This window comes from Ylistrum balloti, unplaced genomic scaffold (assembly GCF_031769215.1).
Source record: "Ylistrum balloti isolate Yb309-2 unplaced genomic scaffold, AGI_CSIRO_Ybal_v1 Utg370324, whole genome shotgun sequence".
Taxonomy (NCBI): domain Eukaryota; kingdom Metazoa; phylum Mollusca; class Bivalvia; order Pectinida; family Pectinidae; genus Ylistrum; species Ylistrum balloti.
The window spans coordinates 884,867-907,120 of NW_026782237.1; the positions used below are offsets into that span (position 1 = coordinate 884,867).

A 22,254-nucleotide genomic window follows, 5' to 3' on the forward strand; every position below is an offset into this window, starting at 1 on the left:
AGATTATTCAACTGATTTCAGTGTATATTTTACGATCTTTTCTTTACAATATAATTAAAAATAAGTGTATATTATGACAATGTGTTTGTTGATTCTTATACTTATGTAGATAATATGAAAATACGCAACCACGTCTAAAGTCTGGCTTTCAGCTGGACTCAGCTATCGATTTTAAGATTCCACTTTTTCAGGCATTGAGGCGAAATGTTCCGAATGCTCTTAATCTTGGTGCAAAGCACGCTTGTAACTTCCTTTCAGAGCGAGGTCGTGTTTTCATTGCTGCACGTTATTTCACCATCACCCAAAACACGACCTAAGAGCATCATACAAGCGTACAAACATGGTAAGTGTCCTTCTTTGTTCCGTATTTCTATAATTTCAATCAAAAATCATGTTTCATGTCCGGAAATATGACAGATTTTGTCCTTCACACCGCATACTCCGGTACAGTCGGCCTGCTGTTATCGCATTGACAGGTGGCCTGTTTTTTTAAATGCTGTTTACATTTAAAAAAAGAGGCGACTTGTCAAAATTTTGCTGTTTGCAAATAGTCCAATTACGTTTAATTTTAGTGAAGCATCTGCTTTCACCACCTATATGTATTGACAGACGAGGCTAGTACAGTAGTAACCTTAAGTAATGTCATCATGATGTTTTGTTTTATTGAATTTCTTAACTTCTAAAAAGTTCTTACTTCAAGAGGATTGAAAGATATTCATCTTGTAAATGTTCTCTGTTGAATTCTGTTGATCAGACTAAGTAATTTAGTTCAAGTGATGCATTTTCTCTTTTTTTTACAGCCTCAGAACGAACACATAGAACTCCATAGGAAACGTCATGGCTACAGATTGGACTACCATGAGAGAAAGTCGGTATTTACAATGTTGTAGATATATTTTTGGAAAATAGTAATATTTACTTCTTAATCCTTATGCTACTTTTTACTTATATAACATAATATTTACTGTCTGTTGATATTATATTACTACTATAACATAATAGACTACCGATCGGCAGATTTATTGAATTGTTGCTAAACTAATAAATTGATTTCATTGCTAAATGAATTCATATCTCCAAACAACAGTATGTTTTTAGGAAAAAGTAATTACTGTTTGGGTAACGTATGTATATTCTAAAATTAAAAGAACACCTTATGTCTTGGTAAGACAAATACAGTTTCTATGTTAGATTTTGTGAGTATATTACAAATTCACTTGTTTTATATACTATTTTTGTTTGATATTGCAAACAGGAGGAAGAAGGAAGGGCGTCGTGCCCATGAAATGGCAGAAAAGGCCAAGAAACTTAGGGGAATAAAGTGAGTTAAGAAATGTGCCAGTGAATGATCAGGGTATTGAAGGTCACAGTTTACTATAGTCAAAACTTGTTATATTGAAATTCAAGCACTAGAAAGGTTTTACCTATTACAGAAAACATTATACAAGCACTAGACTTTAACAAATCACACACAGATATAGACTCTATCTATGAAAAATACTTTCAGCACTTCATTGTCCAAACAGTAAATCTGAAAAAGTGCCCAATCTTAGTCCTTTAGTTAACAGCCTCAAAATGAGTTTCTTTCAGAATTGTCGGGATCAGATTTCATAAAAAAGTTTGTACTGTTTTACCGGTTTCGTTTTTATCATTCATGAAGATGCATGCAACCAAGCTAAATGTTTGTTCATATTTTGTGTAAACGCGCTACTTTTTTAACATAAGGTAAGTCACTTCTACAGAATAGTGACACTAATTAAGAAGCCAAAACCTTTAATTGGATAATTAAACTGTTCATTAATTGCCAGTGACCAAGTGTTGTGTTACGCATGAGTGAATTTCTACTCTGTGTATGCATTGACCAATTTCGTAGAAAGATGTGCAGGTGTTTTGACAAAAATCAATTTTGAGACAACAAAAGACTTTTCCTTGCTTTTACAATTGAAGGGACTGAAAAATCACCTTGACTCAGCCGAAGTTTCGACTCATTGAAATTTGACTTACCCAAACTAAAATTACAAAGATATAGAAGGGAAATAATTGGGAATTGAAAATAACTTTGACTCGAGTGATTTCGAGAAAACAAGTTTCAACAGTACTATGATCAGATTGTTGGAGATCACAGTTTTAATATCATGATCAGATCACGGTCAGGTGGTACACCGAATATAGGACAATCATTTAACATGTGATGAAATTTCACTGAATAGGTTTATACCAGGTGTGAGATTGTTGCCAGGTAAATATTATATATATATGTGTGTGTGTTGAATTAAATTACAATGAAATTAAAACAGGTTTTGACTTGGCTTCATATTGATTGTTAAAATGAAAATCCCTCAGCTATAATCTTCTCAGTCAGTAGTGATAGTTCTTACTTCATGTATTGCACTGTGATTAATCTACCTACAAAAGAACACAAATACCTTCCTGAATTGTCCCCAAATTGGGAAATTTAACATACAATATATAGGAAATGTCCTGTTCTTTGTATATTTTTTCGTGAAAATTTCCTGAAAATTTAAGATGTCGTTAAATCTTGCCACTGTTACTAACTTCCCAATTAAGAAATGTTTTTATCTTTTATTGGTGAACAGTCTAATACCTATGATTACCTCACAAACTCTGATTTGTTCCAAATATTAAAGCCTGCTGATAATTTAATTCCAACTTTCTTTCTAGAGCAAAATTACACAACAAGAAGAGACATTCAGAAAAAGTACAGATGAAGAAAACGTAAGTGGAAGAAATCCGGTATCGAAGAATTAAGTATTGATTAAGATATATGTTGTAATGTATTACTCTTTTCTTTTCTTTATTAAACCTTAAACAGATTTTTATCTTAAGAAAAATTAACATAATGCATCTGATAGCTTTATAGATACTTTATTTGTCTGTAATTTGTGAAATTTCTTTGCTACAGAGACGTAAGTATTCTAAGAAACAATATCAGGTTTCATAATTGTGTAATTTGTTATTGTAATACTGAAGAAAGGAAAACACTAAACAGTGTAAATGTACAACAATTATATTAATATGAAAGACAACATAATTCACAGGACTTGCAACTTTATATCTGGAGAATGATTTATATATATATTAACAGAATTAAAATGCATGAGGAGAGAAAGACCAAACAGAAAAAGGATGATGTAGTGCCTGAGGGGGCAGTCCCTGCCTATCTACTGGACAGAGAGGGACAAAGTCGTGCCAAAGTTTTATCTAACATGGTCAAACAAAAGAGAAAGGAAAAAGCTGTAAGTTACTGATGATGTTATAGACATTTGTTTTCATGTTCATCGATACTAAATATCTATTGAGAAACCTCACTCTGTTACTGTTACTCTGTTACTTGCATTGTGTATGGTTTTTGTCTTGCCTATGAAAAGTGTGAAGGTGACATTAGGGGGTTATTTTTGCAATGTCATGGGTGTTGCGTTGTCAACACTTCACTTTTTTTCTGTCGTGTTTTTTTTTTTTTATAAAGACAGATTTTAGTGTACTTTACAGTTAGTTTTGAAATACATGTAATGTCAAAACAGGATGGAAGAGGCATTATTATAATCATGTTTTATTCGTGTACTGTAAGATATGGAAAGATAATGTTATAAATGTCCAATTGAACTTATTTTCAGGGTAAATGGGATGTACCTATTCCAAAGGTTCGGGGAATTAGTGAAGCTGAAGTGTTTAAAGTAGTAAAATCAGGAAAAACTAAACGTGAGTATTGCCCATTACATTCACATGCACCATTTATATTCTGCAAGAATTAAGCAAACATGTATCTTATTTTGTTAAGTAAAATTACTTGCTGTTTCACTATCCTGTAATAAGCCCACCCCCTTGAATATGAGCCAAATTTGCACGTTGACCCCTAGGCTTCTTTACAGTAAAACCATAATTAAAATGAAAGCTACTTTCATATACATTGTATATTTGTTCTATATTTTATCATAAAATGAACAAATAATAAGATTACAGTGTACTGTCCAACTTTGCCAGGGTTTATAGTCGGATGGTGCAGTGGTAACACACTCACCTTTCACCTAGCCGACCGGGGTACGAATCCCGGAACGGACGTGAAAAAGTAAGGGTCACCTGCCCGACCACGTGGGTTTTCCCCTGGTACTCCGGTTTCCTCCCACAATAAACCCATTATGCGCTTACATCCATGCCAACAAGAGTGATCAGTATAAGTTGACATAACTTGTTTCGCAATTGTTGTAAAATGAATAAAGTTTATAATATATATATATTGTCACCTTTAATACAGCATAATGCACTCATATCAGAACACAAAAGTTTCTATTGATGCAGTGGCCGAGAATAGACAAGAATAGAATAGGTTTTCCCCAGGTACTCTGGTTTACTCCCACAATAAGACCCCTTGCACACTTAGATCCGGTCCAACAAAAGTGATGAGTATAAGTTGAAATAACTTGTTTCACAATGGTTGTAAAATAAATAAAGTTTATTATCAACAGACACAAATAAAATGGATTTATGCAGGGGATGACTGAAGTGTTATAAAGAGACCTCTTCAATCCTGAAACTTTACCAGTCCTATAATAGAATTTTTTTTTCATAAATTAAGAAAATGTTTAATACTTTATTTCTTTATTCTAGGTAAAGGATGGAAAAGAATGGTTACAAAAGTATGTTATGTTGGTGAAGGATTCACAAGAAAACCACCAAAGTTTGAAAGATTTATCAGACCCATGGTAAGCGACCATTCAAAATTGTCATATCTATATCTGTTAGTCCTTGACCATAAAACACCATTTACTGAGCGTTTTTTTTTTTTTTAAGAAATTACATGTATAGGTCCAAAGGGGGGATGTTCACATTGTGTAACAATAGGATTTTTACAAATTTTTTCCTTATTGAAAAAATCGAAAATTCTGCATGGCCACCATTATTGATTGTTCAGATTATCTGGTATACAAAACTGACACAAGCGGGGTTTGATGATATATTTATGAACAACAATAATAACTAAGATAATTTCTGTATAAATTCATGCAAATTATCAAAGTCAATGTATTATCCTAAATCAGGATAAAGTGTGTAAAAACATAACAAGTAAGCAAAACAGGAAACTAGTGATCAGTAAAGACAGGTGCATGTCTGGAATAGTGAAAAATGTATTGATTATAAAATGATTATCTTTTGAAACACTTAAAGGTCTGACGGCTGAGAAATAATTGTCATTATAAAATGATTATGGTCTGACGGCTGCGAAATAATTGTCCTTATAATATGATTATCTTTTGAAACACTTATAGGTCTGACGGCTGAGAAATAATTGTCATTATAAAATGATTATCTTTTGAAACACTTATAGGTCTGACGGCTGAGAAATAATTGTCATTATAAAATGATTATGGTCTGACGGCTGCGAAATAATTGTCCTTATAATATGGTTATCTTTTGAAACACTTATAGGTCTGACGGCTGAGAAATAATTGTCATGTTTCTTTTTATTCTCCTTCATGTTGGATATTAAGACAGAGAAGCCATGAGCACATGTCCGTTTTCATGTGTATTGGTTAGTGTTGATATGTTAGTGGAGTGGGAAGTGGGTCTTACCATTGGATGATGGATTTATTAAAATCTGTTTAATTGGTGTTTTTGATGTCTGTGACTCTAACGATAAATCATAATAAGAAGGGACAGTCTTTTTGCAAATGTCTTGCCAAAACATGTAGTGAAATGTTGTTCCTCTTTTGACAACACACATGTCCATGCCTTTAGTTCATTCCATGCATTCACTTAAATACATGTATACAGAGTTGAGGCCTCAATTTATGTCAGATGGTGCATGCACGACCTGACACCAAGACATGAAAGAAAACTTGACTCACAGAGATCACAATAACCTGATTTGGTTACTAATAGGTAGAAAATGACTTGTACCCCTGATTTTAACACTGTTGATTAGGCCTTCCAATGAGATCACTGTGTACAGACTGTGTACCTATACACAGAGCTGTGAGCTTAATCAACCAAGCAGGACATACTACATATGCCATATCTGGGCTCTTGTTTGAACAACAGCCCATCTACAATTAATTGTCTATTGTGTGGATACGATTAATTCTGGAATAATTCTGGTGCTATTTTAACTTATCAGTCTGCACCCTCAGCTTATGGTATGTAACAGGAAAAACACTTTTCATTTGTAAAAGCTTTTTCTGTATGTTGAATTGGAGAAACATGATCCTATAGACCAGATATTCAATCTATAATATACACTCTTTCTCTTCATTGAGTTATTAGCTGGTTTAATCAACATTTTGCAATTTTTGCTTTTTCTTTTCTGAGAAACTAGACATGTGCTGGTCAGTCGAAAATTGTCATTAATTTCACTTTTTTTCTTATTATGTTGATGCTACTGTTGTGACCATTTCACGTCAAAGTTGCCATAATGGGATGGTGTGTCTGTCTCTCATAACTTTAGATTGCCATTCAAGTAATTACATATTCATCAATCCTAAACAGGAAAAAGGCAATACTGGCACATTAGAATCAAGTGTACCATGTTACTTTCAAATAAGAAAGTCAAAGAGATCCTTGTATAGCAATGACCTAACAGTGAATTTATTGTCCTCAGGGATTACGGTTTAATAAAGCACACGTCACTCATCCAGAACTTAAAGCTACATTCTGTCTGCCAATCATTGGAGTAAAGAAAAATCCGACATCGACCATGTTTACCTCACTTGGAGTAATCACAAAAGGAACAGTGATAGAGGTAGGATGCTAACTTTATAGTTTGTAATAAGTTGTATTGATTTGCATTATTCTATACAGCCGACTATTTATACCCCCGACACATTTTGGAGGGCATGTATTGTTGACTATGTCACATTCCATCCCAATGTTTTATCTAATCTCATCCCATTGTTGTATACTGTCCTAAAGTGGTTATCTGTCAAGTTTAAAGTATTCATAAGTCTCATTTGACAAGTTCTGCAAATTCATTGAATATTTATATGAATGGGAGTGAGAGCATTTATGTCTCATATGATTTCTGCTATTTAAAAAGTAATTTGACCCGACTTTACAACCACTACACCAAGAAATACCATTCATTAACATATTTATCTGGAAAGTGATGGTTTGATTATAACAATAGGTTTTCTGTTCATCGGATCGTCCTTGATACTTCAGGGAGCACTTTCACTCTCCGCACTCCTGGAACATTTCATGGCAAAATTGAAGGAACCAGGAAAGTCATTTGATTGGTCTAGAGTGAATTTCATGAGAAAAAACTTACCAATCACAGACTGATATGCTCCTTTGGAGAACAAAGGAATGATGCTCAACTTCAGAGCAAGTACAACATACTGTTATGTGACCTCAAGATTTATTTGTTGTTCATCTAAGGACCAAATTTGTCTTCTTGTTTTATCCACAAGGAACCTTCAATTTTGACATGAAATGTTTCAGGGATGCAGAGAGGGATGGGGAGTGTATCCCCTGGAGTATTGAGGATGACATTAGCTTTGCATAATTTTTTGCATGATGTTTTTAAAAATCTTTAATGGGGAACTGTGACAGCTCTTATGTATTTTGCATGGTTCATTTGGTGCTGTGGGTTATATCCTGTTCAATATAATCAATTGTCAAATGAATCATTTTTACGGAAACTGGGCATAATATAGTGATCTAAAATGTATGTACAGAATTTTGTTAAAGTAATTATTCTGAATAATGCTGTGTATTTATTGACCGTTTGTTCTAATGCCGGTCTTTTCTTTTTCTTCTTCAAGGTCAACATCAGTGAACTTGGTCTAGTTACACAAGGAGGAAAAGTAATATGGGGTAAGATATATCCATTTATGTGTAATATTTATTTATTTTAAAGACCAGTAAATGTATGCATGGTTAATACTTTGCCAATAAAATATTGTAAATGAACTTATTGTAGTGGTAAATCTTATTTAAGTATTTTTGTTCTCGAGTAATAAACTAAAATATAAATGTGCTGATCACTATTCTGTGGGATGTTGTGTTTTAATGCAAATATTTATTAAATTAACTGACAAAGCCCCAAAATTTGATTTCATTTGATAAGTATGTTTATGACGCATAAAAACATGCAGTTCACAAGTTTTAGAGATAAAGTATTCTCCAATATTCTGATTTTGTTAAATCCATTTACCAAATTACTACAAGGAATTGTTGGAGAAGCATTTTATAACATCAAGCCTTTCTACAACTCAATTTGAAATTTTTTGTTTGCAGGAAAATATGCCCAGGTGACAAACAATCCAGAAAACGATGGTTGTATCAATGCTGTTTTATTGGTGTAGGTGTGATGAAGTCTCGTGATTGGTGGACCACCTGACAGAATGTAATTATATTCCAGGAACAGTGAACCATCAGACAGAATGTAATTATATTCCAGGAACAGTGAACCATCAGACAGAATGTAATTATATTCCAGGAACAGTGAACCATCAGACAGAATGTAATTATATTCCAGGGACAGTGAACCATCAGACAGAATGTAATTATATTCCAGGAACAGTGAACCACCAGACAGAATGTAATTATATTCCAGGGACAGTGAACCACCAGACAGAATGAATATGAATAGCAAACTATTAAGAGAGTCTTAAGAAATCTTCGTCCAAAACCAGTACCAAGTCTAACAGAATGCAATGAAATGTTGAATCCTTTTGCATTCTTCAACAGAATTGTCTAGTATTCTTTGAAAATTGTTGACCATCGTGGAAAACCAAGTTTGAAACAGTTGATTGGAAAATGCTGTTTGCTCTTAAACTTAAGTATGTGTATTGCTGTTTATCATACACACAATTATTGTGTCCAAAGACAGCATTGAAACATTAAATTTCAGTTCCAATACATTTCATGACTTGTGCAAGATTACAAGTCATATTTTCAAGAACTGATCAATAAGTGCAGCTTTTAAAACTAAATGTGAAACATCCAAATAAATGGACAATTGTCAGTAAACATCATACTGGACAATTGTCAAATCAAAAACATCCCCTTTTGTTTTGCTCATTTCAATGCTTGTATCTACCATTATTAATTACAAGAAAAGTAAGATATCTGGTTTATATAGTGTCACAAATAACATCTTTTTGTATGGCATTTATGGTCATGTACATATATATGTGAAATGTGATGCTTGTCTGAAATTTTTTGTCAGGTTTAGTGCACATAAATGCCATAACTAGACAGTTCCATTCATAAACAATTATGTGCCGAAAAAAACTCACGTCTCTGTAGAAAAGAAAACCAGATAACACCGGAGAGAATGGTGTCAGTATCAGCATTTACATTAGAAAAGTCTACTTGCAAGAGAAGACTTTTACGATGTATCTTTGTACGACAGTCAAAGTTCCTACAAGATCCAAGAGGGACCTTGGTGCCAACCATTGTATATATATCGGTAATTCTCCAGAATAATTTGAATCTTTTTTTTTCTTCCTTCCTCATATTTCATTATTATACAAAATACTAAGATCATGGCCATTTGTCAGTCAGGGACATAGCACAACAAGGGTCCAATTGAAACCTACACATACAAGAGGCCCAGAGGGCCTGTATCACTCACCTGGCAAAATTGATTCCTCTTCACCCAAGAATGATTCAGACCAAATTTCTTAAATCCCAAGGGGTCAAATTGACTTGAATTTCAAAAATCTTCTCAAGACAAAGATATGGTAGAATCTAATACTCTTCATGAATGGAAGCATCTTAAGGTACTTTAGTATGAAATTGTGAATTTCATGGCCCCAGGGTCATTACCGTGTGGAGGGGGTAAAGTTTACAATAGTTCATGACGAAAAACTAGATTTTAAAGCATAATTTGTTTAATTTTTATTGAAAATATTTCAAACTTGGTTTGAATTATGAGTGAAGGATGACAGCTTGATGGTATGCCCATTTTGATCCTGATTGACCCCCAGGGGCTGATGGGCGAGGCCAAAAGGGGTAAAACTGACTTCAATTTCAAAAACTTTCTTCTTAAGACCCAGATGTGGTATAATCAATTGCTCTTCATGAATAAAAGCACCATAAGTTGCTTTAATAACCAAAATGAGTCTCACATTTCTTCCTGTAGAGGAATATTTTTTTAGATTTTACTGTAATTTTCATGGAAAAACAGCATTCTTGAGCATAATGATTATTTCCCACTGGAAGTAACTTAGTAAGAATTATCAGTATAGGATGACAGTTTTGATGGTATTCATGTATTGACACTGTCTATATTCAGTGTCACAATTTCTGTTTCCTGACACTTGATAACTATGCTTTAACCTTTATGTTCAATATTGCTTATCGCAGGTGATGTCAAGGCCGCTAGGCCTCTTGTTCAAAAACAATACATCCGGAGTAATAGCAATTTTGAAGTGCATGTATAAAGAATATGATTTCAAGTTTGCAACAATGTCTCCTATGTAAGCTGTAGAGTAGTTGAGCAATTTATTTTTAGCTTATTTTGCCTCTTTCATATATAGGTCTTTATAGTCAGATGACCGTTAAGGCCCATGGACCACTAACATATATAGGTCTTTATAGTCGGATGACCGTTAAGGCCCATGGACCTCCAACATATATAGGTCTTTATAGTCGGATGACCCTTAAGGCCCATGGACCTCCAACATATATAGGTCTTTATAGTCAGATGACCATTAGGGTCCATGGACCTCCAACATATATAGGTCTTTATAGTCAGATGATCGTTAAGGCCCATGGACCTCCAACATATATAGGTCTTTATAGTCAGATGACCGTTAAGGCCCATGGACCTCCAACATATATAGGTCTTTATAGTCAGATGACCGTTAAGGCCCATGGACCTCCAACATATATAGGTCTTTATAGTCAGATGATCGTTAATGCCCATGGACCTCTAACATATATAGGTCTTTATAGTCAGATGATCGTTAAGGCCCATGGACCTCCAACATATATAGGTCTTTATAGTCAGATGATCGTTAAGGCCCATGTACCTCTAACATATATAGGTCTTTATAGTCAGATGACCGTTAAGGCCAATGGACCTCTTGTTTAATAACAGTCTAGATATCTCCTTCCTCAGTTTTTAACTGAAACCTTTGTAACTAGATTTTTCTCCTAGATATTTTGACACGTTACCTTTCCCTTATTTGCAATCTTTTTCATACAACAAATCATGAATATTGCTTTGCCATGGAATGGTGTTCCTGCTTTACTTGTTACTAGACAAATGGGAAGATTGTTTCAAAAATGTTACTTCTTTGTCATCATATACACTATGTATAAATTTACATTTCCTGAAATATTGAAATACTTCAGCTGTGTGTTTAAATGGGTCCAAAAAAGTAGTTTTATCTAGAAGATGTGTGCTTAAATGGAGAGCAGTGTGCTCAAAGCTGTTTGCTTGCTTGGAAAGTTGTTTTCTCAAAGCTGTTTGTTTGCTTGGAGAGCTGTGTGCTCAAAAGCTGTTTGTTTGCTTGGAGAGTAGATAGCTCAATGCTGTTTGCTTGCTTGGAGAGCTGTATACTCAATACTGTTTGCTTGGAGAGCAGTGTGCTCAAAGGAATCAAAGAAAGTGACCTGGGGGAGTCTGGAATGTGTCTTTACACATTGATTAAGTTGTGTGATTGAGGAAACATGAATCCAGATTTATAACCTGAAAGTAAAGCAGAACTTACAAGTACTAATGGTGGAACTGCAAGTACTAACTGGGTTGGGCAGAACCCCTCATATGAGTAATAGTCCTGAATTTGAGGGATAGCTACTGCTTTGGGTAATCAGTCTTTTACTTATGCAGGGTTATTCTGAAATAAAAACATTAAATTCTTTTGAACATTTGCAACTAAAGAGGGTGTCTTCTATCTAGTAGGACCCAATGGCCAATGTGACCATGTATATAATTGCTTAATAAACTTTGTGTTCCACTGACTACAGTGTACAACCAGTGGTGGTATTTAGTACTAATGTCACCGGTGAGCATGAACTTAAATGTGTTCTATTTTACGCTACAATAGTTGATAAACAATGAAAGTGATTAAGTTTGACTTTTTAGAAAAAAGCAAGACAACTTATCATTTTTTTGTGTAAAAATGTTCAGTGTTGCATTGCTTATTGGGCTATGTCAAAAATATGATGCCATTTTTTTGTTGCAAATATTTAAAAGAACTTTGTGTTTCAATTTCAAATGACTCTATATTAGGGTAACTAATTGACTGCTCAAAGTGATATCTTTCCCTCAAATCCCTCTGTTACCCTATGAGGGATTGTGTCCAACTTGGAAATGATGTAACTATACAAGTATGTAAAAATAGAGAAACTTTGATGTAAAACTTGGGACAGAAACTTGTGTGGCACAGTAGACATAACGATATCAGGGTTAAGGATAATTTCCAGAAAGTATATCATATTATTGGGTTTTGTGTGTATTTTGGTGTTGTTTAAACTATTACGCTGTAGCTGTACATTGTGAACTGGCCTATTTCCACAATTCTCAAGAACAGCCAATATATTTATACAAGATTATAATTACAGTCTGTCCCATGTTTTGGCTGTTACCATGATAGGATTCACTTCATTCCACAAGAGGTTTTTTGCTCAATATAACCAGATCAAATTAATATTGCCTAAAATGTTGGTAATACATGGAATACATAATCACGGCATTAAGCATTTTCTGTACATTCTGTAACTTAGAAAAGGAGACAATTATTCATATTATGTGGGAATGTCCAGAAGTTCAAAAATTTTTAGAAAGTGTAGAAGTTTTGCTGGAGGCTCTTTTTATTCCATTTTCCTTCAATAAAATAAGTTTTCTGTTTGGTTTCATTGCTAATAAAAATCAGTTAATCAGTAGCAAACATGACAATGAAATCTTAATTATCATTAAATATTACATATATAAGGCAAGATGTCAACACAAAGCCTTAAGTGTATATAGTCTTATTTATTCAGTCAGGGAATTTTATACCTTTCAGAAATATATTGCCAATAGTAAAGGTGAACAGGCACAGTTAAGTTTTAATGAGGAATGGAGAAAATTATTGGAATTGGCCAATTCTTAACTTTAAATACATTTACTGTCATGTAGTATGTTTTACCGTATTTTAGTATTCTCTGTCTTTACATTATAGCAGGCCCCTTGCTTACCCTTATAGTATTTATTTATTTATTTATTTATTTACCAGGTATTTTTCTTTATACTCGAGTCCCTATTGTTTCGCTGATTATTGCAATTTTTACTAACCCAGATCACCTCTCTCTCTCCCCCCCTCTCTCTCTCTCTCTCTCTCTTTCTTTTTCTCTCCTCTTTATCTTTATGTGTAGTATTGATGTATGTGTAGGAGTGGGTGTGTAAGGGTAGTGTTGTGATGTTAGTAAGGGTGTTGATGAAAATGCCAGGCGATGATGTATGGATGGATTTCAAGTTATAATGACAAATTGTGTTGATAGTTAGGTTGATGATGAGGTGCATATGTGATAATGAATGCTGAGGATGAATCTATTGACATGAAGGTGGTGACAAAGGCATATTGAATATGACAATGATGAAGAATGTATTGACATGATTACTTGATTGAGATCATGATGACTGATGATTATGATGAGGAGGTAATGTTTATAATGAGGAGGATAATGATGATGAGGTAATGTTTATAATGAAGAAGATAATGATGATGGTAATGTTTATGATGATGATGATGATGATGATGATGATGATGACGATGATGATGATGATGATAATGATGATGATGATGATGATGATGATGATGATGATGATGATGTTTCTTTTTCTTCTTCTGATGATGATGATTACGATGATGGTGTTTGTGATGATGATGATGATGATGATGATGATGATGATGATGATGATGGTGGTGGTGGTGGTGGTGGTGGTGGTGGTGGTGGTGGTGGTGGTGATGATGATGATGATGATGATGATGATGATGATGGATGGATGATGATGATGATGATGATGATGATGATGATACAACTTAATCAAGATTATGGTGATGTGTGAGTGAGCATATTGTATGTTGTATGTTTGATGATGTTTTGTTGATGTAATTGTTATGTACATTAAAAACTCTTGAAAAATAAAAAAATAATAAAAAAAAAAATTAAGCATTTTCTGGATATTGGTATAGTCGCTGTAATTGTAAGATAGTGAATCCCTATTCTGTTTCAGGAGACTGCTTGTAGACTACGGCCGTTACAATCAGAACACACTTTGTTTTAAATGTCCCTGAAGTCCTGATACCATATACAGGAGGAGTTCTGTAGGCATACCTACTCCCTCCTCTATGTGATCTATATGTTCCATATTAAACACTTTTATTTGTGTAACATGATTATCATTGTTCTAGTTAGGGTGGAGGTATCAAGCATCCTCCAGTTCAGAAAGTGTACATTTTGTCTAAACTCCAACCACAACTACTTTTTCCTCCTCTTTCCAGATGTATTTATCATCATCAAACTTATCAAAGTACAAGATCCAAACAGATTGTATGATATTATACAGATATAGGGGTCTAGGGAAATCCTATACATTTTGTTCTGGGTTACTTGGGTAAAATTTTCTCATTACAGGCACCTTCAGACAATAAGACATCTCACCACTTGTTATCACAGACACATGTAATACAAAATGAAATCCTCCATTTATCAAACACAAAACTTTAATATCACATTTAGTGGCACATGCATCCTACATTTTTTCTATGTGTGTTTCTCTCATATTCACAAGTTGTTTCCTATTTAGACTAACTGAATGTTTTTTCGTCCTTTCCTGACATTTCATTGTCCTCAAGCTGTACTTGTGTTTCTTTGTACCGAGATAGTCTGTGTATTTCTGGGTCTATTTCTGAACTTCTTCTACGAGAAAGATAATCAAAAAAACAAAAGAGAAATGTCGCTGTTGAAGCAAATACTAGCACTTTTCTGGGCACGAATGACATTATCCTCCTTATTTTCCTGCAGGACTCTACAATCAAAGACAAAAAGTATTACAGTGAATATACATTTGAAATCATATGTATTGTAAATATACAAACAAACAATTCAAAGTTATAATGCATATTGATTTTTAATTTTGATTAGAAGGAACTAGGGCCATTAAAATGTCTTATTGTCTTTTCTCTTATTTCTCTCAATCATATGTTGTTAAGTTTACTGGTGAATTAACTTTGATAATGTACATAAATCAACAAGACATGCAATATATCTTGGCACCATTCATTATATCAACTGATTCTTTATAGGTTGGTTCATTTTTTTCTTATTTTTCTTCTTTAATTAAAACTTTTTCAATTTAATACATAAAGGGGAGGACCCTGTATTGTATTTATCCTGATCCATATCTTATATTTTTCAGCATTTTAAAAAAGCTTAAAATTGATTCTTCAATTGAGAGTGATTTTGTTTTTAAATCCTTATCATTAAGAATGTATTATTTCAGGTTTGTTTATACATTCAATTGTAAGTGTAAACATTTGATATTCTGGTCACTGAGTATTTTTCGACGTTCAGGTAAGCTTTATGATTGTTAACAATATAACATTAAAATTCTGATCCATTCAAAATCATTTTGAAATATTTAATATTGTAACAACTAATGTTCTATTTCTGGAAAAGCTGGAACATTACTGTCCCAAGAATCATGTATGTAATTTTGTAAGTTTCACTGTACCTACATCTCACAGGAACTGTCAGATAAGTACTTTTTGTCTGAGTGATTGATTATAAATGTATCATGGTGTATAATGATTTTTTTTCAGTTTTACAAGTTGAAGATAAGATGAGAAGAGCTTACAACATCATGAAAATACCAACATATCAACCTACTCATAATCTTAACTCAAATTCAATAGACCAAGGGTAAAACATTAACCAAATAAATATTTACACAGAAACTCCTAAAAAAGTACAAGGAGAATAAGACTGTTTTGTGCCATCATGATAATCGGGCATCCATTCTTCCAGCCATTAAATCTCACTTGTTATTACTACTTCCAGAGACGTATATATCACATATACGTCTCTGCTACTTCTGAATGTTCATTACCCCGTAATAATAGCTCACTTGACCCTTCAGCTAAAGCTACAAGCTAAGCAACGTGCGATTCATGTGTAGCAACATAGAGCAATGATCGTGTTCCTTAATTGGAAAGTAAGCCATTGTTTACCTTCTCAGTAAGCAGCAATGAATCACACTTACAGGGCTCTCTACAAAACCTTGTTATATACTGTCTGTTGATTTTTCCGGCGACGACTGTGGGGTTGCTGTAGTGCTGCTTTCCTTTGCCCTTTCCTTTCTCTGCCTTTCAGCGGCTTCTTGAAAAGTTGGTAAAAATGTATATAATCCGCCAAATACTCCTAGTACAACAAAAAACAATTTCGCACCGAAATCACCGTTTTTTCCTTTCTTTATCAACATTTCATTCCAAATACTGTCTTCACCTCTAAAACACGTTACTCGCAGGCAGGGTCACAGGAACGCTTAATCGAAATATATAATAAATGATTCGGAGACTGCTATGGGAGCATCCGGACCATTGAAATGGTAGGAATAGTTGCCCTTATAGGTAGCAGTAAACAGTTAATTTGCATTTTTCCTGAAATTATTTGTCATGTTTGAGATATACAGGTATAGCAGATTGGTTATGAAAAATACATCATTACATGTATATATATTTATAAACTGTATAACAATTACATTAACAGTAGAGAGATGAAATTTGTGTAAAAAAAAAAATTCCTCTGATTTCTGACATTTGATTGTCATGGTTACCTACTGAAAAAATGCTAAAAATGCAAAAATACTGCTAATTCCAATCCAACACTACAACTTTCTAGGAGAAATTTAATTCTAATCACCTATCTTACAATCAACAACACTGTCGTGGTAACAAAGTACTTACATTTCAGCAAATTCCAACTCGGAAATTCTTCATAACATGACCACATGTAAACACTATGAAAATTTCACTTCCTGTAAAGCTAGTTTTTGGTGCGTTCAAATAGTAATCTCCAACACAAAGCTAAAATATTATCCTGAAAAAAATGAAACCCCACATTGTCCACTTTAACATGACAGGACCAATTTTAGCAAGGATTTTTTTTTCATTTTTAATTAAAACCTTTATAATGGGGTAATCTAATGAGCAAAAAAATCACCCATGGCCACACCGAGAAACTGTGTACTGCTACCATAATCTTGAACGTTTTTCAGGTCTTCCCCCTGTATTTCTCAAAGAATACAAATAATCAAACAGATCTCAGATACCCAAAATGGATCATAGCGCCCACACTAATATGATTTGTAATATATATATATTTTGTATAGAGGGCCTTTTCTTAGTTACTATCAACAGTTTCTTTGTGAGATGAATCACTTCCCTGATGTTCACTTCTTAGTTTAACTTTACTAAAACAAATATATAAAATAATAAATCTACATACATAAACATGCTCTCTTCTTTCCCTGTTACATTTTATTTGGCACATCAATAAATAAATCCATTGCGAAATTTTAGAAGAAAGGCAGAGGGACAATCTGTGAACAACAGGACAAAAGAAAAAATATCCACATTTCTTCATTCAAGATGGCCACCTGTCACCCATTTTGTTTCTCCGATCTGTCTCAAAACTTAAAGAGCATCATCTGGGACCTTGGAGAACTTAATGGTACATGATGAATTAGAAGCAGATTCATCCACTTCTTGCAAATAAAAAGAATTTTGTGTAATCAGAGACATATATACTGAATGGATAAAGAAACGCATCTTTGTTAATTGTGAAAAAACTTTGTATAAGATATATAAAGATGTATAAAAAGTAAGAGGGATATTAGGGCACCTTATCTAATCCCCTAATAAATGTTATTAAGATAAGTCCTCCATGACGAAAAAACTTACCCACATCCGGTGCGCTTGATTTACCATGGTAGCAAGCTGTACAAATGCATTCGTTATATTCCCTTCAAACTAGTGTTGATTTTTGACTATCATCAAGATGCGCAAATACCTTTGAAATTAATAATTGTTTTTACAATTGTTTTTTACAAATATGCCACGACTATTCCACCATAATAGAGGACGGGCTCTCGCAATGCTCATGGAAGACTACTTAACGGTGGTCGCCACTCACAAATCCAAAACACCACAGGAAGAGTTGATGGCAGATCGAGATTTGGATGTTCACGTGTAACTTTGCGATGTGAATTACCCACTTACGTGACAGGATATTAACGGCAGTCAAAATGACACGAAATACCATTGCTAAATGGAAACCGTCAAATCCACCCAAAGACTATGAGAAATAGACTGTGTGAGGTAAAATTTACACCCACGTCGCCTGTACGTCGATTTGCTGATGACACTTAAACGTTGATGATGATATTGTCGATGGTGACGACACATGTGCCCAGATGTTTCCCTTTGCTCTTCACGGATGGATCTCTATTTTTGATTATTTCGATCAGATAGCTGACAACGTGTATCGGGGTAGAGGAGAGCGTCTTCAGACGCTGGAGATTTGGAGCACCATATATTTGAGGGTGGATTGGTTATGGTTTGAGGAGGAATTCCTCGTGGTTAAAAGACACCTTTAGTGATATTTAACCAGAATTTAGCAGCTGTACACCACATTGCCCCTTTCATTAAAAGGCACCATTTGACCTCTCGGCATGATAATGCTAGGCAACATGTTGCATGGGTTTTATAGGAACTTTCGTGCAACTCAGAACATCATCTGTTACTTGGCCTCCATATAGCACGGTGTAGCATGGTATTGTGAAACATGAGGAAATGAACCAGTGTCAAAAATATCATAATGGGAAAATTAGCTTTTTCTCACCAATTATCTTCTCTAATTACCTTGATTCATAAATAAAAACACATCAATAACAGAAAATATGTCTGGGGTGGAGAAATTTAGGGTAGGGCAGGAGGGGGGCACTATTTTCTTTTTCATTTCACATAAATAACAAAAACATGATCTGAGGTAGGAAAAAAATTAGGGTGGGACAGCTGGGGGTGGGGTCACCTTACCAGGCCATGGTAAAGTGAACCCCCCTCTTTCCCTCCCCTGCCCCACCTAGACATATTGTCTGTTATTTGTGTGTTTGTATGATTGAAACCAGGGTGATCAGAAAATAGATTGGTGAAAAAAGTGATTAAGTATGAAAATCATGAAATGCTTCACTTTACCATGGCCACCCTAAATTTCCTCACCCCAGACATATTTTCACTTTACCATGGCCACCCTAAATTTCCTCACCCCAGACATATTTTCACTTTACCATGGCCACCCTAAATTTCCTCACCCCAGACATATTTTCACTTTACCATGGCCACCCTAAATTTCCTCACCCCAGACATTTTTTCACTTTACCACGGGCTCTACTTCATCACAATACTCAGGCTTTGTCCCTAATCAAACACTTGTGAGATGAATTAGATTTTGGTATCAAGCAAACATCCAAATAACCTATGCCAACTGGCCAACTCACTTGCTGAGAAATTAACAATGTTCCTATGAACTTCATGCCATGTAGGATTAGAGATGCTGTAGCTGTTTGGGGAGCACAGACAATATAAGGAATTGGTCTGACAACTGCCATGCCCCAATTCAAAGTGGCCTATTGAAGTCCTTATTCATTGAAAATCTAAGAAAATTTGAAGACGGATGGTCCGATATTCAAAGTTAAATATTGCGTTTACATTTAGATATATACATCACATAAATATTATCTTATTAAACCATTAAGTTGGTGTTGCATTTTTTTCCTCTTAGTACATGTCTCTTCTGGCATAATTTATGTCCCACCTGTCCCGACTTCATCTTTATATAGTAGGCTTTATTTTCATGCTACGTGTAAATACACTAAAATTCATGGCTTTGCCCTCCAAAGTACATGTACCAAGCTTTGAATAATATATAAACATTGCAGATATGCTGTTGTCAGGTTTAAAGAGCGATGCATTGTAACATATGAAATGAATATCTTAAATATGACAATTTTAGCTAAAAAATAATTCTTTTCAATGAGGGAGAAAATAACTTGTTTTTTTAGTACTTTTTTTGTATGAACATATGTCCTAAAGTGACAACCACAAAATAAAATTAATAGTACATATTTGGTGGGTTAAGCTAGCCATATTACAATGTAACTATATACAGGGTTTGATTGGAACAGTCTATATACTTTATGAGAAATGAGCTAAACAAAAGTCCACCTTCTCATCATTCCTTATTTTCAGACTTGTTGGATCATAAAATCTGGGAGATATTTGATAAACAATGAATGTGTTGTGTCTACTATGTAGTCTAGCGCTAAAATAAATTTGACTAAAGTTGGGTTTATACTTTTTAGCAACAGATCTTGACACAAATGTTCAACGTGAAACATTAATTAAACGGCACTACTAATAGGAACCAAGGGGAATTAACTTACATATGAAATTTAAGGAACATTAATTCTATATCTATTTGTAAACAGCTATAACAAGATTCAATTGTCAAAATCCAAGATGACTGCCTATCAGCCATTTTCTTACCCCACCATGTTATCAGGTTACATGGTTTTCAAATTGCTTTGCCTTTGTGGTCAGTCACCCATCTTTAAACAATTCTTGTTATCTCTATTTCTTGAGATGTGCTGAATGAATCTTCCTTAAATTTCCTCTTGATCCCAATGATGCACTTTTATTTCTGGGACTGATCAGGAAATCAAAATGGATGCCAGAAAAAGGATTTTCATAAATCTACTCTGTTGTCTTTATTGGTGCCCCTCCCAATCCTGTCCCATGAGACCTAGACCCACTGTTTGATTCTCCTTCACCCTAAGACACTTAAAACCAAATTGGGACAAAATACTGTCAATCCTACAGAAGCACGTTAAGGATTTTGATAAATTTACCATTTTGGGAGACCCCTGCGGGCTGAAACCCATCACTCCTACAAAATCTGTACTCCTCCTTCAGATGCTTCAGCCCTAAGGTGGTCAAAATCTGTTGTTTATGGCCAGAAGTGATTTTTTGGCAAAGTTGATAGGTAATGGCAGGATGACAGATGCTGTGCTAAGGCATAAGACCCCACTTCCAGCAACAGCTTTAGGTTTCACTTAACTGGCGAGCTAAAAACACTAAATACTATCCTTCCAACTTTTCTTATTTTCATTTCTTTATCTGTTGGAGTGAATTTTAAAATTTTTCCTTCATGACAAATTGATGAGAGCAAATTACATGGCAATAAAGCTATTGTAAACAGTTATAATGTGTTAAATGCTTTAATAACAAAACAATTTTTATAAACTATCTCCATACAACATTTTTGACAATAACTGAATGAGTTTGCATTTGAGTGGCAGTACATTTCACATAAAGCATTTCTACTTAAGCATAAAGCATGTCTTATATGCCCAAACTACTGTTATATATCTTTGTCACAGTAAGCTTTGTGAAGTTACCCTTTGACAAAATCTTATCTGAAATATTTCTCTAAAAAAAAAAAAAAAAATTAATAATAATTATGTAAACAATCATCAATTATCTGATACCATTTGATGATTACAATCTAAATATTCATCGCCAAAATTTCGAGATGATACTTTCTGGTGATACCCAGGGTACATTGATGATACCTTTTTTGGTGATACCCAGGGTATATGTATAGCAATGAGCAAGATACACACAGCATTCATGATTTGTTTGTCCTCTTTTAGCCAAGATCACTTTTGAAACTTACAACCAACGAAGTCAAATTGATGAATGCAACAAACTTCAATATGTCGTTAACACAAACACTGTCAATATATGGCTAACACAAGAAAATGACTTTAAATTCTTTTAACAGAGAGAAAGAAAACAAAATTGATATTAAAAGCTATCTTGATATCACAATTGCAGATTTCAATGCCAGTACAATATTGTTTCCATTTAGAGTTTCATAGCACAGCAACAGTATTTACAAGCCTTATAAAGGACTTTGCTTGTAACTCACAGTTCTGACACTCCTACAATGGAGTGTAAGGACTGCTGGTTACCAACGATGGATAAAGGAAAGGAATTGTGGATCCAGAGCCTTGTTACTTGACAGAATTTCAATGCAAAAATGCAAAAATTCATTAATAATTAGATAATTAATCGTATAACAAATGTAACAATGTTTATTTCTCATAATTTTTTTTATAATTTTTTAATCATCAGAGTAAAAACTATAAGTAAATAAACTAAAATAACTAAAAGCACCAGAACA

The 22,254-nt window shown here is 34.1% G+C and overlaps 1 protein-coding gene and 1 long non-coding RNA gene across 2 annotated transcripts; one reads left to right on the top strand and one right to left on the bottom strand.

The window, feature by feature from the left end:
- Positions 1–235: 235 nt before the first annotated feature.
- LOC132553370 (ribosome biogenesis protein NSA2 homolog) lies at positions 236–9,017 on the top strand. Its single transcript, XM_060217608.1, has 10 exons — positions 236–343; positions 801–868; positions 1,256–1,321; positions 2,683–2,736; positions 3,107–3,257; positions 3,636–3,720; positions 4,627–4,721; positions 6,614–6,754; positions 7,776–7,827; positions 8,251–9,017. The coding sequence occupies exons 1-10, from the start codon at positions 341–343 to the stop codon at positions 8,316–8,318; spliced, it is 783 nt and encodes a 260-aa protein (XP_060073591.1). The 5' UTR covers positions 236–340; the 3' UTR covers positions 8,319–9,017.
- Positions 9,018–14,657: 5,640 nt separating this feature from the next.
- On the bottom strand, positions 14,658–16,460 carry LOC132553408 (uncharacterized). Its single transcript, XR_009554350.1, has 2 exons — positions 16,214–16,460; positions 14,658–14,980 (listed from the first exon to the last, which is right to left on the bottom strand). It is a non-coding gene; the product is annotated as an uncharacterized LOC132553408 (long non-coding RNA).
- Positions 16,461–22,254: the final 5,794 nt, after the last annotated feature.

Bases quoted from the DNA above. Each gene is read 5' to 3' on its own strand.
- LOC132553370 (XM_060217608.1), top strand. The intron at 1,322-2,682 runs GTGAGTTAAGAA...CTTTCTTTCTAG, and splicing joins AAGAAACTTAGGGGAATAAA to AGCAAAATTACACAACAAGA. The intron at 6,755-7,775 runs GTAGGATGCTAA...TTCTTCTTCAAG, and splicing joins CAAAAGGAACAGTGATAGAG to GTCAACATCAGTGAACTTGG.